The sequence below is a fragment of the Orbicella faveolata genome, unplaced genomic scaffold (genome assembly GCF_042242905.1).
Source record: "Orbicella faveolata isolate gen_17 unplaced genomic scaffold, um_ofav_v1 contig_35, whole genome shotgun sequence".
NCBI classification, from domain to species: Eukaryota; Metazoa; Cnidaria; class Anthozoa; order Scleractinia; family Merulinidae; genus Orbicella; species Orbicella faveolata.
The window spans coordinates 25,764,575-25,782,451 of NW_028301564.1; the positions used below are offsets into that span (position 1 = coordinate 25,764,575).

Genomic DNA, 17,877 nt, shown 5'->3' on the forward strand with positions numbered 1-17,877 from the left:
ACGAAAACAAATAGTGAAACTATTTTTTAATACTGTCTCTATCTTCATTAGAAATGATATACTGTAAATGACTGTGACTTCTGTACTCACCAGCATAGCGAAGCTCACTGAAACCAAACAGCCTTTCATCGTGGCAGTGACCACCGAGACAGCTTTGGGGCGCGACTTCGTCGAAGTGAAGTTTGCTGAGTGTTGAACTCGTTGTCTCATTTTTGAATGGAGGTTATTTCCTTTGAAGAGATTCAAGCAAAGCACGAGAGAACTGAAGTACTTTTCAGGTACTACTTTAGTAAACCACTTTATGACGTATTCGGCACGTTTTTCAAGGACAATATTCCTCCTATGATGTTTTCCGCTTTCTGTCCAGGCCGTCTAACAGTATGTCTCTCAAGACCAAGGAATATCTTAGTGAATGGTAACACGTACCAAATCAAGTAAAACGACGCGTATTCCTGGTTTAAACGATGACTTTCGTTTTATGTTATAACTTAGTCGGATCGACGTAACTCACTTCTGAACGGATTTGGCGCCCAGGGGAGTCGTATTTTCGGGGATTCCCCAGCCGAGGCCAGGCCATATGGCTAACGCAGATCCGGTTTGTCACGACCGTCAAGAATTCTGTGGAAAATGCGTGAAGGTATGAGAAAAAAAATTGGTAGAGGACTGCCATGTGCTATTCCGAAAAATATCCCTCTGTTGCATGTACAATGTAGTAATAGCTGGTCTATCTTGTTTTTTGTAAAGAAATCCAATGCAGACATGCAGACAGCCATGTCGGTTTGAACGTAGTCAATAGAAGAAAATGGTTTAAGCAGCCCTGAAAACTTCAAAGTAGCAAGCAAAATGTTAACATTGATGTTAGAGGCTCCATGCTCGTGCGCAATCTTTTGTTTTCCCTAATAGACTATACGTGAACCGTTCCTATTGGTTAGCTCCTTAGACAAAAGGAAACATCTATTATGTTTTTGCGAGGTCAAAGCCAAAAATAGCCCGCAGTACAGTCAGACGCTCGTGTCACAAAATCCTCGATATAGTTTACCGGTGATGAAGAATGTTTGTGTCGCAGGCTAGGCCAGGAAAGGGAACAAAAACATACAACAAAAGACGTTTGTCAGTCTTCATAAATTTTCTCCCCTATTAAATGTGGTCTAAAACTGACAGTGAAAACCAGTGGTTTTAGGACCTTTTAAGGCAGTTATTTCTTGGGTAAAAAGCTATAAAGATTACTAAATAAAGCGAATCAAGCGAGCGCGTTCATTTGACAGGACCAGGCTAGGAAGGGAACTAGAAGGACTCAGGAACAAGGCTCCATACAGAAAGGATCTTCTCAGAGGTATTTCGCTGGTATCGAAAGTATGTGCGTTATAAGATATCTCGGCGACCTCGTTCCCAGGGTCTCTCTTCTACTCCAGGGGGCGGGAGGAAAGGAGACCCTGGACACGATGAAGGTCCCGGTAAGGGGGACATTCTCTGTAAATCTTTTGGTAGAGGTATGACGTGTACCGCTGGGGCAATGAAACCCTTACCCAATACTAGACCATGATCACCCTGATGTTTTTAGACTAGGCACCATTTTCCATGCAGAAACTTAATCGTCATGGTGGTCCAACATATGCTAACTAAACCATTATCTTAGCTTACAGTGTCACGTTTGAGTTTCAATTTCTATTACTAAAACCCCCGGTAAAGAACTAAATTATTTATACACTGGCCACTTTCCCGGTAAATTATACCTTATTCTGGACCAAAACTGTCTAATTTCTATACCCTATCCCAGACTAAACTGCCTGAAAACCATACCCTTCGCAGCGCCACATACCCATTTAAGGGCTACCCCCCCGGGGGGGGGGGAGCTGGTCCATTATTGTACACGCATTGTCACAAAAAAAAACCTGGCGTTATATTAAGCCCTAGGTCGACCAGCAGGGACGCAAAGCGCTGCATACCATTACTGCTCAATTGTTGCAAGTCAAGCTTTACTAAGTACGATTTCAAATACAAGGACAAACACGAACACAACTTTTCTTTTTCTCTCATAAAGTCCGAAGGTCTCAAATCAAAGCGTTCAGGGCACATTTACGTGTTATTTAAGACAAACAACTTTTTTGTTCTGAGATTTGTTAATCTAGTAAGGTTCTCTTTTTTGCAAGCGTTGTAAAGAACCAATCAAAAATGAACAAGAACTTCGCCGGTACTCACTATTTTACCCAGATATGGACATATAAATATTTCGAAAAGTTTAGTGAAATTTGTTCAACTAATTGTTCTGGAAAGTCCAGACACTATGATCTGTCTTGTATTGTTCAGTATTATATTCAGTAAATGTAAAAGTTTACAATGCTTAAATTAAATTGCCAAGTGTTTTTCTCCTTGTTTTTTCTAATTTAATTGAACAACCACACATTGCTACAAGCACAATACAACATAAAGTAAATAAGATACAACATTGTTGGAAATAAGAGTTAAAATATTTAGAATTATAAGTAAATAAACCTTTACACACAGGAATCTAAATCTAGAAACTAAGGAGAAAACACCGCACGATATATAAATTAAACAAGGACAACAGTAGAAAAGGAGTAAAACATTTTGTCATAGAAAATCTGTGCATTATAGCTTATTTAAATTAATTTAATTCTCTCTATTTTTAACTTTCCATTGTAAGAATAGCGCTGACTTCATGCGATCAAACCCAGAATATTAGGGTTTCTGCCATTCTTGTGTACTTTAATGCTTTAATTTAAGTCAGTCAAAACACGCGCTCTGCCAGTTAGTATTTGTTCTCAGGAGATTTTAAAACTTAAACCTTTTCTTCAGCAAACAGAAGTTGACAGCTGTCACCTAACTTTCATCACTTCCACTCACCATTGTAGAATAGTGTGACAGCAGTTAATGTGACACGGCAAAGGGCCTCCCAGACGTGAGCAACTGTCCTGAAGCCTTCTCTCACTCACCATATTGGCTGAGTATCAAAAACTTTCATATTCTTGCGACTGACTATCTACAAATATAATCATTTAGCAATTTAACGATATCGTCCCTCTGAATATTCGGTTTTTGCAGCACTTTAACCATCTCTAATACAGTTAGCTCAGGCCGCCTAGTCTCGAGGCCGTCCAATAGCTGTCTTGAAGGACTTCCTGATCCGGAAGTTCTAAGTTCCTTCTCTAGTTCCCAAACGTCTTCCTGTGTATACATGAACTCTGCAGCCACATGCTTGAAGTCACCCTTCTTTGCTCCTTCTGGCTTTTTGTCCAATCGTTTCCACACTCTGTCATAGGTGTCGAGAGAGAGGAACTTGAGCTCTTTCATGGGAATAAGAACTGGAAAAAGAAAATAAATATTGAAGAACTGTTTACCATCAATGACATTCGTCATTTGCTCGTAAATATTCCACGTTGAACTATACATAATAGATGTTTCGGTTTGCGATATGGAAATTGGTTAATGCCGGCCCTAGGTGCATTACGAAAAACGGAACGTGGTAGAGAAACTGGTATAATCAAATTCCCACTCTCGCTCCCGATATCAAGTAGCGATGGTAGGAAGCCTCTCCGCTCTGTAGTTAAATAATAATATGACAAAAAATACTGATTCCGCAATATTATCAGCCCAGACAACTGGGGGAAAAGAAAGAATTCTACGAAAAAGACGAAAGTTAGATCAGCCAGCATGTCAAAATGTGGTTACTGTGGCATTATCAAATGACGCGAAGAAACAGGTATGAAAGAGACGCAGTTGAAAGTTTCAGCTTTACAGAGGAAATTAATAAAGAAAAACGTCGAGAGGCCCGTATCGCATCCTCCCCCTTGCTTGTTCGGACTGAAAACTGAAAACACTAGGTACTGCAACAACGGTGCTACGTGGCATGGCCTGCCCCTATTAGCAACATGCATCAGCATGTTTTCCCAGCTACCGATATATATATACAGGACTACTATCATGACTATGGCTCAAAAGTATTGATACATCCGTGCATTAGATGATCAGATTAAATAGCGAAGTACAAGCAAGGTATATATTTCTTCTCACCTCCTTTAGGCACGACACTCACAGGTTGTCCTTTGATGTCATCTAGCACTGAGCTTTCGGTGGCTCCCCCGAGTTCAGCGTCGCTAGATCTACACCCACAAGTGGGATGGCACCTCGCCCACTTGAAGTAGGCCGCAATTTTCTTCCTCTTGGCGACGAATACAATCATTATTAAAATGGCGATGCTCACAGTCACAGCCTTAATGACTCGATTCTTGTTTGCGCCGCTACTGTCTGACAAAGAACCTTTGCTCTTTTTAAAAGCTAGATTGCTTTTGCCAACAGTGCCTGTAGCTGAAGCAGTTCTTTTTGGCAGCTCAGTTGAAGAAGTGGAGAGAGTGCTGGAACTCGTGTTTTGATCTCTGGTCTTACTGCTAATGAAACGCTCGTCTGTTGTGACTGTTGTGGGTGAAAGTGATGCTACTTTTTCTTCGGTTGCTGTTGTCGTTTTTGTTGTTTTTGTTGTTGTTGTTGTTGTTGTCGTCGTTGTCGTGGTGGTGTTGCTGCTGTTTTTCTTCGTAGCTCCTTGATTTGGTCGCCCAGTTGCCGCGCCAGATGTCACTTTTACCCCGCTTGTCCGAGGCGCTTGGCAGCCACGCTCGTGCCTGGGTTTGCAGTGGCGATGACTTGGTAGACCCTGGGCTTTGCATTGACTCTCGAGTTGATCTTTTTCGTCCCAACAACAGACAGAACACGGCAGACAATCAAAAACGATCTTACTCTCGTAATACCCATGGCTACAAGAGCCACATTGCGTGTTCTCGGTGACAGAGCAGTTTCGTGCGACTGTTCGCCCAACTGAGCATACGGAACACGGCTTGCACTGTCTTTTGCCGTACGTATCGGAAAAGGTTCCCTCTCTACATGCCACACAGTGTAAATGTGTTCCATATTTGGCGACCGTTCCGCAAGGAATCGAGGGTTCCATTCCATCTGGACAGTCGATACAAGCCAAGCACGTGTCATTCTGTGTTCCATTATTGCTTCGCCAGGTGACTTCGTCATCTTTGCATCCAGAGCAGCAGCTGGTTTGAGCTTGGAGCTATGAAACAATGAAAAGTTTCTGAATCAAAAAGTTAACGTGATCGCGATACTATGGCTTTTTTGTGTGTTTTTTTCATTTATCTATCAAGTAATTTTTTCAACCAATAAAGAAAATGAGACAAAATAAATCAGTGGCAAAGGCCGACGTCCCACAAAATTATAAACAAACGAATTCTTCTTGACTCTTCACAGGTAGACAAAATACGAAATGATATAAAAAAAAAAAAAACAATTCACATTTCTGCGGTTTTATAATGATCAGTTGCAATTGGGCAAATTAAACTGAACAGGAAATTGGTGGAACGCATGCTTACAAGTGTGGCTGGAGTTGAATTAGCAAAATACTGGACCTGTGGCCTTGTCACGATAAGCGAGGCTGTCTTTCAATTGTGTTGTTCGCATGACACAATAGATATCTTATCGCTCAATGGAACGTGTTAACTTTATGAGGTTATGCGACCCTAATAAAACATAATACGTATACTGCAATAACAACCATTCGTCAATAGCTATGACCGAAAAAGCTCGGCGAAATGACATTAAAAGTCCTTAAACTACGCAAACTTACCAGGGCTGCCATAAAAACTGTTCTCGTTACGATTCTGAAGCAACACATCGGGGATTCAGTCTTCCTCACGATTTGTTCTGGTAAGTTCACTTTGAATATTCTGCTCCGAAGTAAAACGGCTACTGCAGAGGTAATCAGACGTTTCAGCTTAAAACACGACCAGATAATAACAATTAATATCGTATACACTACTAATCGTAATCTAATCGAAGCGACGCCTATACAAATGTAAGCGATTTAAAATCACGATTAATTTGACACTTAATTTACCCTTCCGTTTGATGGAGATGAATAAGTCATGACTTTACTATGATAATGAACTATACTCACCAAATAAGTCGATTTTACTTGTCTCAGTGAGAATATTACGAACCTCAGTTTAAATAGTGATGACGATGGAAATTCTTGGTTGACGTCCTGGGGGAATTCCCTAGACAATCTCGTCATCATGACGGCATCTTTCTGTGAGCGTGGGTAGAGAAGTTGCACAACGTTTAACGCAATCAAACAGTCAGCAGATTTTGAAATCGCAGCCATACGACGGGGAATAAAGGAACGAATAGCACGAAAAAAGTTGACAGATTTTTTTCTGACATACAACTACCTTGTTACTGTCCCATGATTCCCTTACCGCCGCCCGCCTCCGTCCTAACCATTACCCAGACCCCACGTAACCTATCAACTTGAATGCTTCGTTCCACTGGTATACAGGCGCCAGTTACGTATCAGACAAGCAGGGAAGAAGAACAAGTATACAATCAAACAAATAATTGTACATTTTTCCATATGTCACGATCCTCTGTAGTATGGCTGAATCGTTGACCTTGATTGAGTACACACTAAATGAACTTGTCTTCCAGCGAATAAAGGTAGTAGAGGCATTGCAATAACAATATAAGCACAAGGAAAAAATTGTTGAAGCACGGCATCATGAAGGTGTCGTATGAGTATTAAAACATCGCACACGCTCAATCACTAACGCAATAAGGCAGAAATCTAAGAAACAGAATACAAGTAAAAGAAATCAATAGTGCCGTTTTTGAAGACAGTAAGTCGAAATGCGCCGTATAATGAAAGACAAGAGCAGCCACTCAGTAGCTTTTTATAACCGTTCATCTTAATCTGACAATCAAATTCTAAACTAGTAATTTCTCTCAAAAAGTGAGTTTTGGTTGAATGACGATAAAATGGTGAATGGGTCTGCAATGCAGCAAACATCGCTAAATGGCTGATAATAATCAGAACCGTCAGGAAAGTCAAATTTTTTGTTGGTGCCCTACATGCAGGAATTTTATTTTATTGTATGGCTCACAGCTAAAACGAACAACAGCAACAGCAAAATCAATTCCCCTTGTCCTTGCACCCATTTTTTTAACACGTCTCACTCCTGCTACAGACATTTTGTACCAATTTTAGTTACTTTTATTTACCTTATGCATCCGTTTGTTTGTTTTGCAATGTCCAAGATAGCCAACGTCAACGTTAAACGTCATCGTCTCTACAAGTACATGCATTGCGTGGCGTTTATTTTAATAGCTGCGGTTTAAAACTGAAAGCAGCTTTACTATGCCTGACTAAGTCTTGTGTAAAGAACAAAAATTACACCTTTGACTTTGAAAAAAATCATCTCATGGTAGAAATTTTCCATCTCGAATAAAAGAACATGGATGACTTTTACCCTACGAGACTAAAAGAGAGGAAATTTATGCCTCTCAGAATCCTTACTTTTGGTAACCTTTAGTTTGCTTTGTGGGGATCAGTATTCAATGATCTCTTTACACCATCCACCACTTCTTGCAGAATATTTGTTCGATCCACTGTTTCATTACATAACCACTTGGCTTGAAAGCTTAGTACAAATCTAATTAACTTGAAAGGGCCATTTTCTCTTTCACCAACTTTAGTCTGGGAGACTTTCGGTCTCTTAGATTACCCCCTTTCTTGTTTTTTAAAGTAACACTCTTTGCATCACATACTCTGGAAACCAGACGTACTTCAAAACCACATAAAAAGACGCAATCTTTCACCTTTACTTTCTGAATGTAGAGAGAAACCTCCAACCTTGCGAAACGACGTACTTCCATTTTAAACTGCCCTTCGTCATTCAGAAGAAACACTTAATTAAGTAACAGAACTTACCTGTAACACAAATCAAAACGAATAATTCATTGTATGCCTTTCTGATGGTAAATTACAGGGACACGACTATAGTAAAATATGAACTGAAAAAAACAAGCTTATGAAAACGAGGCCAACCAGACTGAAGGGGCGTTATCCATACAGGTCTCTCCTCGTTTGCCTTCGATGTTTCATGCGATCTGACAATGGTGTGAGGGTAAGGTTTGCAGTGATGATTTTTTTGTCATGTTTATGCCGGCAGGAGAAAGACAAATAAAGGATTATAGGATTTGAGAGAACAAGGGAAAAATGAACATTTTAACTGAGAATCTGGAATGAATAATTGATATATGAAATTGATCACTTGCAACCTAGAGGGTTAACGTGCTGAGGGCATGGTGAAGGTAAAAGTCTGCATACCAGCCAAGTGGCCCATCAGGTCGGAGCTTATCCCGGTTTCTGTAGCGTGAAGCGACTAGGAGTATTTCTACTCCCCCTGGATGGGATACTAGTCCATCCCAGGGTTGTGCCCCCGCATTAAGGTCGCCGGTATACCCATTTATACACGTGGGTGGAGAGAGGCACTGTGAGAGAAACGTGTCTTGCCCAAGACCACAACATACTAAAATCTCCCCGGCAACCACTCGAACCCGGGACTGCTCGACTCGAGCGGAGGGGAGCGCACTGACCATGAGGCTACCGTACCATCATGTTGATGGTAGCCGTTATTAATCTATTCATTTAAAATCTCCCCTTAACTTTCGCATCCCCTTAGTACTTCAATATATCGTCAAAGAACCTTGTTCGAATTCGAAGGATAAATAGAAAACACGTCACGAGATTCCCTTTTAAGCTGGCATTCTCCTCCTATGGTAAACCAACCAATTATTTGCTGACATTTTATTTATCGTTTTTGCAATACTGATTTACGATTCAACCTTCAAAACTGTCACACTCTATTCAACCTAAACGTAGTAAAGTGTATCATGACATTGAACAAAATTTCTACCTACCATATTTCTATAATTATAACAAAAAAATACTAAGAATTATAACGTTAACTCTAAATAAAAGTACAAAATTTAGAACTAACTACAAAATAGCTAATGAATAGATCGCTTATATATTATTTAAGTAAATTGCTTTTGATAAATCCTCCGGAGTTCTCCGAAGTAATCACATAAGCAAAATGACTAAATTGTGTTTATTACAAAATGCCTTTCCAAACTTTTACAAACAAAAGTGCATAACTGTCATTAGCTTCTAATTTTTCTGTTATTGTAAATAAGAAGATAAGTTTCAAAAAGAAAGAATCGGTTTACAGTGCTTTCACACTCTGGAAAAATGTTAGCTATATGATATGGACAATTTGCAGTGGCGGATCTAGGGGAGGGAGCCCCCCTTATTTTGGGTGAAAAAAGAAATGACTGAAGGACGAAAAGCCGGCAGGGCAAGTAAAACAACTCCCTCCCCTTAGCTCAAAGTCTGGATCCGCCACTGATTTGTAATAATCTATAACACTAATTTAAAAAAATGTCCTAACAGCTCAAAACGACAAAGCTTACTTCTCAAAAGTATTTCTCGTTCACGCTAACTTTTACCTGTGCAGCCTAAGATTGATCGGCCTGAGCACTACACGATATAAAACACTTTGATCAGCGTACGTTTTTTTTTTTACATATTTGTTTGAGAGAGGCTTCCTTTCACACTTAAAAAAAAATACAAATTGAACAAAAATAGCTCTATAAAAAATAAAAGAAATCAATAAAAGGATTACAAAAGAAATTTTTTAAAAAACGAAAAAAATAAGTCTCAGCAGAGCTATTTACGAATGATATAATAACATGCCAACATATTGAAATACAAAAAAATACAAATTGAACAAAAATAATTCTATAAAAAAATAATATCAATAAAAGGATTACAAATTAATGCAATGCTTTTAGAAACGAAAAAATAACAGTCTCAGTACAGCTATTTTACGAATGATATAATAACATGCGAACCTTTTCTGTCAGATACCCTCAAGATTCTGCCGACTTGAGGAAAGAATGTGTAAGGTTAAAAGAAATTTAGGAAGGTCATCCTCGGAGTCAGTGCAGTCTAGAGTTTCTCCCCTTTGACACCACACCTACATTTAGAAATTTCTTTCCCTCTAACGTTTAGCGTTAACTAATCCGTTCAGATCGCTTCTCACCACTGAATATCTCCTCCAGTACTGAAGAACTCATCTTGGACTTATCAACATACTATGCATAATCATCTAAGAAGTGTAATTATGGGAAACTCTAACCTTTGGAAGATGAAAATACTCCCTCTAATGAAACTACAAAACACTAAAAAAAATTCAAATCAATTGCTACCCCTCTTTACATCTTCTAATTTTTTGCCTGAATCGTATGCTTCAAGCAATTCAACAACATCATTTCTTTTAGCTTTTTGTTTCACCACAACAGCAAACTCTTGAACTGTTAGTTTTGTGTGAGTAGCTGCAAGGCTTTCAATAAGTGCCGTAGTTGGCCCTTTATTGCCCTTTTCAAGGACTGAGGATATCGTGTAATGATTGAGGCCATAATTCTGTGCAACTGCTCGGTAGTTACCAGCCCCAGCCAAAGTTGTGTCCAAACACTCTGAGATCGTTTCAAGATAAGGTGCATCATCCAATAAGCTACTCAGTAACTTGGACTCTAAAAAGGGGTCAAAAATTAAATGACGTGGAGGGATTAGTAAAATTTCATTATTCTGCTTTATAGTTTCATTATTTTCGAAAAGAACCTCATTTTCACTAAGATTTTTTCAGTTTGTATTTACTTTGACAGCCAAATGCTCTAAGTCTTAAAACAGGTTGCATGTTCATAGCCAGAGAATGTATTGTTTTCTATAAATATATTAAACAAGTTTTGTCCTATCTTGCTGCAGCTATATTACACAGTGAATGTACTTGTCCGTGGGAAAAAATGCTCACTTAAACTGCTGTAAAGTTCAGATGTTCTTAACTATCTAAGCAAAACAAAATTTCAAATAATCGATTTTAGTATATACCACACAAGTGAATAGTGCTTTACGCGCACTCTGATTGGTTAACTCGGAGGTGATTAGCAAGTACTATTCACCTCCGAGCAGCCGGCGCGAAAGATTTTAAAATTTCCGACCGCTTGTCACACAAAATAACGGTTTGGTCTGCTAATTATTCAGCTTGTGTGGTATATACTAAGACAATTATTCACCTCAGTTTCGGTGAAAGTGATGGATATTTACCTCCACTTCGGTGAATAATTGTTAATTAATTCCTGCACAAAAACGTCACTTTCTAAAATTTAGAATGGCAATCCCATTCAGTAAAGCAAATAATTATGTCTGCCTTATGCACTAAGACATTAGGGCCACGCTCGAGACTGAGGATGCGGGGTTTTCCTACATGTATATGGACCAGCCTAGCTTAACCAGCAAATAATTATAAGTTTAACAACCACTAATCAGTGAAAAATCATAATCCTACCTGGATTTCCCTTATTAAATGGTTTACAATGCACCCCACAAGTGAGCAATGCACCATTTTCCATGTCAGTGACACCAGTTTCAGTACTAACTAAATAAGGAATTAACATTGAATTCCATATTAGCAAATTCTTTCAAGTGAAAAACTACATTTTCAGCACTGTTCAGACCCTATTCAGTCTTGGCTCTAGAGACATTTACTCAAACTGGACACAACAAGTAAGTACATAGTGAAAAAGGTTTATTAAGATTTGCCTGAAAAGTCATAGAAAATTTCTCCATAACTTATAAATTAGATACTTAAATATTCACCATTTCCAAAAAAACCTAGCCATTTCAAGGCTATTAACAAACACTAATAGATTAAAAATTTAAATGTAATTACATATGTTGTTATCTGAAATCTTGAGAAGGTTGAAATACAAAAATATTTTAACAGGGAGTTTATACACTGAGTTAAGTAATTAAGTTCAAAGGTTATACAAATTGAGCAAAACATCACACCTTCTTGCACACCTTGTTGGCAAGAACATGCCATTTCCTCTTGATTACCCTACAGAAAATAATAATTATACACTTTAGTTTGCTTATTTAGGAGTAATGGTAAACAACACAATATATAATTAGCTTTGCAACTCCTACTTTTGAAAAGGCTAGCACAGTCTTAGTTTCTTTGCAATGTGTGGTTCCAGAAAATATCCATACCCACCCCAAGGAGGGTTATACATGTAGGAAATTCCAAGGGGGAGGGGATCTCAAAACCCAAATTTTTAAAGGAAAGCACATCAGCAAAAACTGAAATGTCCAGAGCAATTGGAGAGGGGTGGGGGGGTCTGAATCTAAAGCCCCTCTGTGGGAGGGCTATGGATATTTTCTGGGACAACATAAAGCAAATTTGTTTATGCTCAACAAGTGTGTCCTTTTCCTTCAAGAAGTCATGACAGTCCTGTCCATAGCAACAGTACAATACATAACACATCCTTTGTCACTTTCTTACATTGAATCTGAAGATGACTTCTGCTCAGACAATTTATTGTTCTAGCTTATCTTGTTCTTTTGAGGTCTCTTGTGAACTACCCACAATTAACATATAAACTACTAATAATCCTAGATTGAGGCCATTATTTTTTCCTTAATTGTGTTCAGACAGTGGTACCAGACCTCATCCGTGATTAGTTTCGTGTATATACTATGCAGTTATAACATGGCAAGAATCCCACAAGAAACTATAAAAAGGTTTATTCAAACTCATGACCAAATATTATATAAGTAGTGTACCTTTCCTAACAGTGGTTCCCTTGATTCTGTGGGCAATATGCCACATTTAACTTTGTCACTCTTCACTGACCCCTTTTCAACCATATCTGTTGGAATAATTACACTAAATAAACATAAAATGTTCAATCTAGATATAGTTTGTATACAAACACATTTTGTATAATTTGAAATACAAACTTATTGAAGAAAACGTTTTCCAAACTAGACTACTGTACTACATTAAGAAAAAACAACTTGCAGTTGAGGAAGAAGTACTTGCAAGTCAACGTACATGTAAGGTTACACAATACCTTGAGAGTGCTTCTTTTGTTGAATTTTTCTTTTTAAGCAAACCAAAAAGGTCACCAGAAAATCTAACAGTTTCCAAAAAATGAAAGTTAAAAATCTTAACATGTGCACGAGTTATTTAGAAAAAAAGGTTCATTCATTTAAGTAAATAAAATAGTCAGGTGTCATAATCCTCATTGGACATCGGCTTTTTGTGCGAAATGGTTTCATCCGATAGCTCTTATTACAAGGGCCTCATTAACATTTTCTTGTTTACACGCCATTTTGCAGTTGTGTTCTCAAATTAATTTCCTCTTCCATGCTGCCTATCACTCCTTACTGAGGTCATGAAATGTGCTAAAAAAAGGAAGAGAAAAGTTCTTGGACAGAAAAAAAAAAAACAAAGACAGGACCTAAGAAGAAGACAAAAGTGGAATTTCTCAAAAAAACGAAGAAAACTTTGACCGACAGCGGCAAGGGATCGTGCATACTCATACCCGTGTTCTTACTGCGCATATGTTCCGTTTCCCTGCTTCTTTCTTCTCAACAAAGGCACGGCCAAAACAGTGGATATTTTTTCCAGATTCTACTGTTCATAACCTTTCTACTGATATATAGTTTGTGGTTAAGTTTCCTTAAAAACAACACTTTTTTTCTGAGGGGCACCTGCAAAGATATTGTGTAACCTTAACTTTAATGGCAATAATTAACTCAAACAGTAGTCAACAAAAGCTTTGCAAACCATATGGCATTATTGGCTCTTCTAGCTTTTGCAACAAGTAAAATGAGGTGTATGTTATGGTATGAATTTATTTTTGCTACAATTTTATTTTCACTGTTTGTTACTCTCTAACATAATCTGAAATAACTAGGAAATAAAAAATCGCTTTAAAATATTATACCGCATCTTGTACATAACAGTACGCAATTGATAAAAGAATAGAAAGGAATATCAAATAAAAACAGTTGTGTAATATGGATACATTATCTTCTGGCTCGCAGCTAAGGTTCATATTTAGAGGGTTTTACATTTAAGAATGGCTTAAAAGCTCTAAGCCATTAGGGCCACACTTGACACTGAGGGTGCAGGGTTTTCCTATATGGACCAGCCTAGCTAAAGCAGCAAGTAATTTTAAGAAATACTAATTAGTAATACATTGCAATCCTACCTAGATTTCTCTTAAATGGTTTACAATGCACCCTACAAGTCGGAGATGCACCATTTTCCATTTCAGCGACACCAGTTTCAGTATTGCAATTGCACCACAAGTAACTGTGTGTTTGCCTTGCCTTGTGAATAGACGAATAAACAGCAATTATTATTAGGCCGATCAGGGCTAATATCAGTGCCACAGAAATACTGACTGTAATCAGTAAGTCCTGATGCTTTGTTGTTTCTGTTTGAGTGAAATGATGACTGGGTTGGGCAGTAGGTGGTACAGAGTGTTCATGTTTGGAACTTTGGTTTGGACTTGTATAATCATTGCTAATTGTACCCTGATTTGTGGTAGAGGTGGGCTCCTGTGAAAATGGTGTTGACTTATCACACCGGTTTATACTGCTGTGAAAAGAACAGATCATGTTTGATCCGGTTCCCAGTTTTTCTTTACATTCGTTTTCCACAACATCTTGCTTATCCTGACAACATTTTGCACATGGGAAACAGTCTCCCTTGTCATCATCATAATACCTGTCCAGTAACAAAAATGAAAAACATGAAAATGAAAATTTTGCATACAAGCATCTGCCAATATCTAAAACATAATGTACTTTGTAAAATCTTCAAATCAATTGTATTTGCCGAGTGCCATGTGTCACTACTATAGTAACACCACATGATTATCAAGGTCAAGCTGACGTGAAATGAATTTGAAGGGCACCTTGGTCACCAGTGCCTTACACCCTCTTGGTATTATAGGGCTGATTTGACCAAAACATTTTCACTGAAATACACAATAGAATGTTTTTTCAGATGCACATGTAGAAGTACGAATTGCTTTTGATAAAAGATCCTCAAATTGGTTTTAAAAACAAGAGCTACTTGATCTCAGGAAAGATTTTCTGGCAAAACAGATATGCTAACAACATGCATGTCAATGCCAGGCTGGATATCACAAACAGATAGTAGAAGAATTACCTTACAATTATTAACAACAACAAGCTTGGGACTGTATTGGGAGAACATCATCCTCAGTCTTTTCTTGTGTAGACTATATATATCACTTTGTCTGTGCCAGAAACATTTTGGTTGATATTCTCCTATTACAGCCCTGTGTTTCGGGTTAATAAGTAAAAAATACCTGTCCTTGCCATAACATCTTTTGTCACACTTGAGGTCCCACATTAGAGTGCAGTTCTGTACCACTACCTGATCTTTTGCACAGGACGCACAAGGGGTACAAACGGAAGTTCCATGCTTACTTGAAAACGACATGCCAAGTTTGCAGGGTTCACATTTTATCAAAGCACTTGATAGTATTCGTTTCCCACACTCTATTGAAAGGGTTTGACCTGGAGGGCAAGATGGACAATCTTCACATGATGTTGATCCATCCTTATGTTCCACCAAGAACTGAGTTTCAGAGTTGCAAGTGTTTCCAGGCTTAAAAAGAAAAAAAGATACAGATAAGAATGCAACATAAGAACCTCACAGCAATTCTGAAAATGTGGCAAATTGGCCTGTAGCTTTATGATGACTTGATCAACCAATAGATAACATTTTTATTCCTGGAAACCTAAGGCAAGTTAATTATTTTATGAAAATTATACCCCAACATACAAAGTTTGCATAATGATGCATACATGTACATGTATGTATTGAATCTTATCCTCTAAATTCTTAGTCAATGGATATTAATACAAGCATCATTGAGGACATTAATATATGAATAGTACTGAATCACACAAAAACAAGTCGAAGGCTGCCTGACATTTAAGAATTGGTTCATGCTTAGCGTGTGTATATCGAGTGATGGATGCATGCGGGAAGTTTGGAGAGCACGAAAGAAGTGTAAGCGTTGCTCGAGGCAACAGCCGAGCGCAACTCTAGCTTCTTGAGTGCTCTCCAAACTTTCCAAGTGCATCCATAACTCGATATACACACAGCTAAAAGCATGAACCAATTCTTTTATAACAAGGCGACAACAACTTGTGCACTAAAACATGTGTTACTACAATTATCAGTTGAGTAAGGTGAGACGAAAGTTTGGTCACCAAGTTTTAACGTAAAAATCGTGTTGTTGTAACGAGCAACTGGCTCCGTATCCATTGGCAACTTGTCCGCCTTTGACGTCAATTGGCGGCAAAGCACGCGAAATTGTAGGCGACGCGACGGGTGACCAACGGCTGTTGATATTGTTACCAACGGAAACGAGGTAAGTTGCCCGTGACAACAACACAATTTTTACATTAAAACTTGGTGACCAAACTTTCATCCCGCCTTGCTCAACTGATAATCGTAGTATTTGTGATTGACTACAAAGTTCTTGAAATGCACGGTGAAGAAAAACAAAGGTCATTAGGATCCTAACATGCCATAATCAGTTGAGCAACGGTTGAGCGAAAACGCTTAACCTGATTTCTAAAATTGTTAATGAAAAATTCGCTTCTTCGAATTAATTATAATGAAAATGTAGGCACACAAAGTCAAAAATACTCAATGAAAATGTAGACATTTTCTATGTAGGTGCAACAAGGTTACACCAGTAAATAGTTTGGAATACATAACTGCCCCATTCAATATAGTTTAGAATTGATCAAAATTTTGTTTACTAAACAACAAAAACCTATTTATACACATACCTCTGCATCAGCTATGGCAAAAAGGAAGGCCAAAATACATGCAGCTACGCAGCCAAATATCTGAAAAACAAAACTAGGCCATTAGTAACCTGCAGCTTACAGGGTTGGTGATAAATGTCAACAAGCATATATTCATTAATGAGAAAGGTTCTGTATTCATCATAATATAACTGATTGTTTACATCTGTTTTCTAATTACGTCACATTTTTTTTGGACCTGGAATGGGATGACGCCATAAAACGTCTTCGTTTAATTCATGGAAGGAACATGCATAAAACAAGTGTTATAGAAAATGTTGCCTCAAAATATCGGTAGAAGGTTAAGCGTCGCAGTGACTGCAAACTCGATCGAAAGTCAAAATAAAACGTAAACTCGTGATCAAGTGCGAATAAACATCGTCGACTAGCAACTGCGTACGTACGTACCTTTAAATTAGTTTAAATATAAACTTAATATTCTTAACGTTATCCCTAGATTATATACTTCACTTACACGTACCATACATACACGTGTTACTTATTTCGAGTTGAAATCGCATCCATACCCCAAAATTGGACATTATCCCCCACAGTAAAACCATAGGCATACTAGCTACGTTTACACTGTTTTTGATTACTAAGCACATTTTTGCATCATGAACGGCGCAGTCCATCACCAAACTAGAGCACCTATTGGCGAAAATTCGCCAGCTAAATCACTGAAAGAGGATAAAAAGGAATTCTACCTACGAATGACAAAAGAACAGGATGATTTTATGGTTTAAAAGTTTTAACTCTTACCATCTTCACTGGCTGCGTCATCGCCGTGATCACTACTTCACAAATTCGTCGATGAAACGAACGATAGTTAAAAATAAGTCGTCAACAGAAATACTTTGACAACATCCATTTCGCATTGTGCTTTAGAGTTACTTTGAGCTCGTAGTTTTTGAAGGGAACAAGTTGGAGGAATGTCGAGAGAGCGAAAAAACGTAAGTACGAATTTCGCCACAACCTTACTCCAGCTTGTCAGGAGAAAAACGTTATGTAGTCAATGAATGAAAAGTTTTGTACATCAATCCTATCACATGACCATCTTCAATGAGTTACATCACCTCGAGTTACATCATCTTCATTATTTGCATGCGGGGGCGTAGCCTGCGAACGCAGACGTATTTCCGGCTGTCGCTTGTCTGCGGGGCCATCGTTTGGCGGTAAAAATATCTAGAACAAGCTAGAACAGGCGTAGATGTACGTGACATTATGCTGTTGGCGATTGCGTTACAATTTTA

The 17,877-nt window shown here is 38.3% G+C and overlaps 3 protein-coding genes and 1 long non-coding RNA gene across 5 annotated transcripts in view; 1 reads left to right on the forward strand and 3 right to left on the reverse strand.

Annotated features, from left to right (window-relative positions):
- Positions 1 to 210, reverse strand: part of LOC149104026 (uncharacterized) — a 10,349-nt gene extending 10,139 nt beyond the window's left edge. Inside the window, exon 1 of the mRNA XM_089274267.1 lies at positions 91 to 210. Coding sequence (XP_089130393.1) covers positions 91 to 210 — 120 coding nt within the window. The remainder of the gene's footprint in view (positions 1 to 90) is intronic.
- The window catches only part of LOC149104027 (uncharacterized), a 14,017-nt gene extending 807 nt beyond the window's left edge, over positions 1 to 13,210 (forward strand). The window contains exon 2 of the long non-coding RNA XR_016202209.1: positions 94 to 13,210. This is a non-coding gene — a long non-coding RNA (uncharacterized LOC149104027). The remainder of the gene's footprint in view (positions 1 to 93) is intronic.
- On the reverse strand, positions 2,362 to 5,760 carry LOC110043438 (uncharacterized). Its single transcript, XM_089274271.1, has 3 exons — positions 5,645 to 5,760; positions 4,033 to 5,074; positions 2,362 to 3,323 (listed from the first exon to the last, which is right to left on the reverse strand). Exons 1-3 carry the CDS (start codon positions 5,690 to 5,692, stop codon positions 2,998 to 3,000), a joined length of 1,416 nt encoding a protein of 471 aa, XP_089130397.1. The 5' UTR covers positions 5,693 to 5,760; the 3' UTR covers positions 2,362 to 2,997.
- On the reverse strand, positions 8,648 to 17,782 carry LOC110043442 (uncharacterized). 2 transcript variants are annotated; one of them, XM_089274270.1, is made up of 8 exons: positions 17,387 to 17,782; positions 16,607 to 16,666; positions 15,106 to 15,407; positions 13,975 to 14,495; positions 12,539 to 12,624; positions 11,777 to 11,813; positions 11,262 to 11,351; positions 8,648 to 10,449 (listed from the first exon to the last, which is right to left on the reverse strand). In XM_089274270.1, exons 1-8 carry the CDS (start codon positions 17,405 to 17,407, stop codon positions 10,115 to 10,117), a joined length of 1,452 nt encoding a protein of 483 aa, XP_089130396.1. In that variant the 5' UTR covers positions 17,408 to 17,782; the 3' UTR covers positions 8,648 to 10,114. The 2 variants fall into 2 exon arrangements, with proteins under 2 accessions (XP_089130396.1, XP_089130395.1); XM_089274269.1 differs by having other exon boundaries at positions 11,765 to 11,813; positions 17,387 to 17,777.
- Between the last annotated feature and the right edge of the window lie 95 nt (positions 17,783 to 17,877).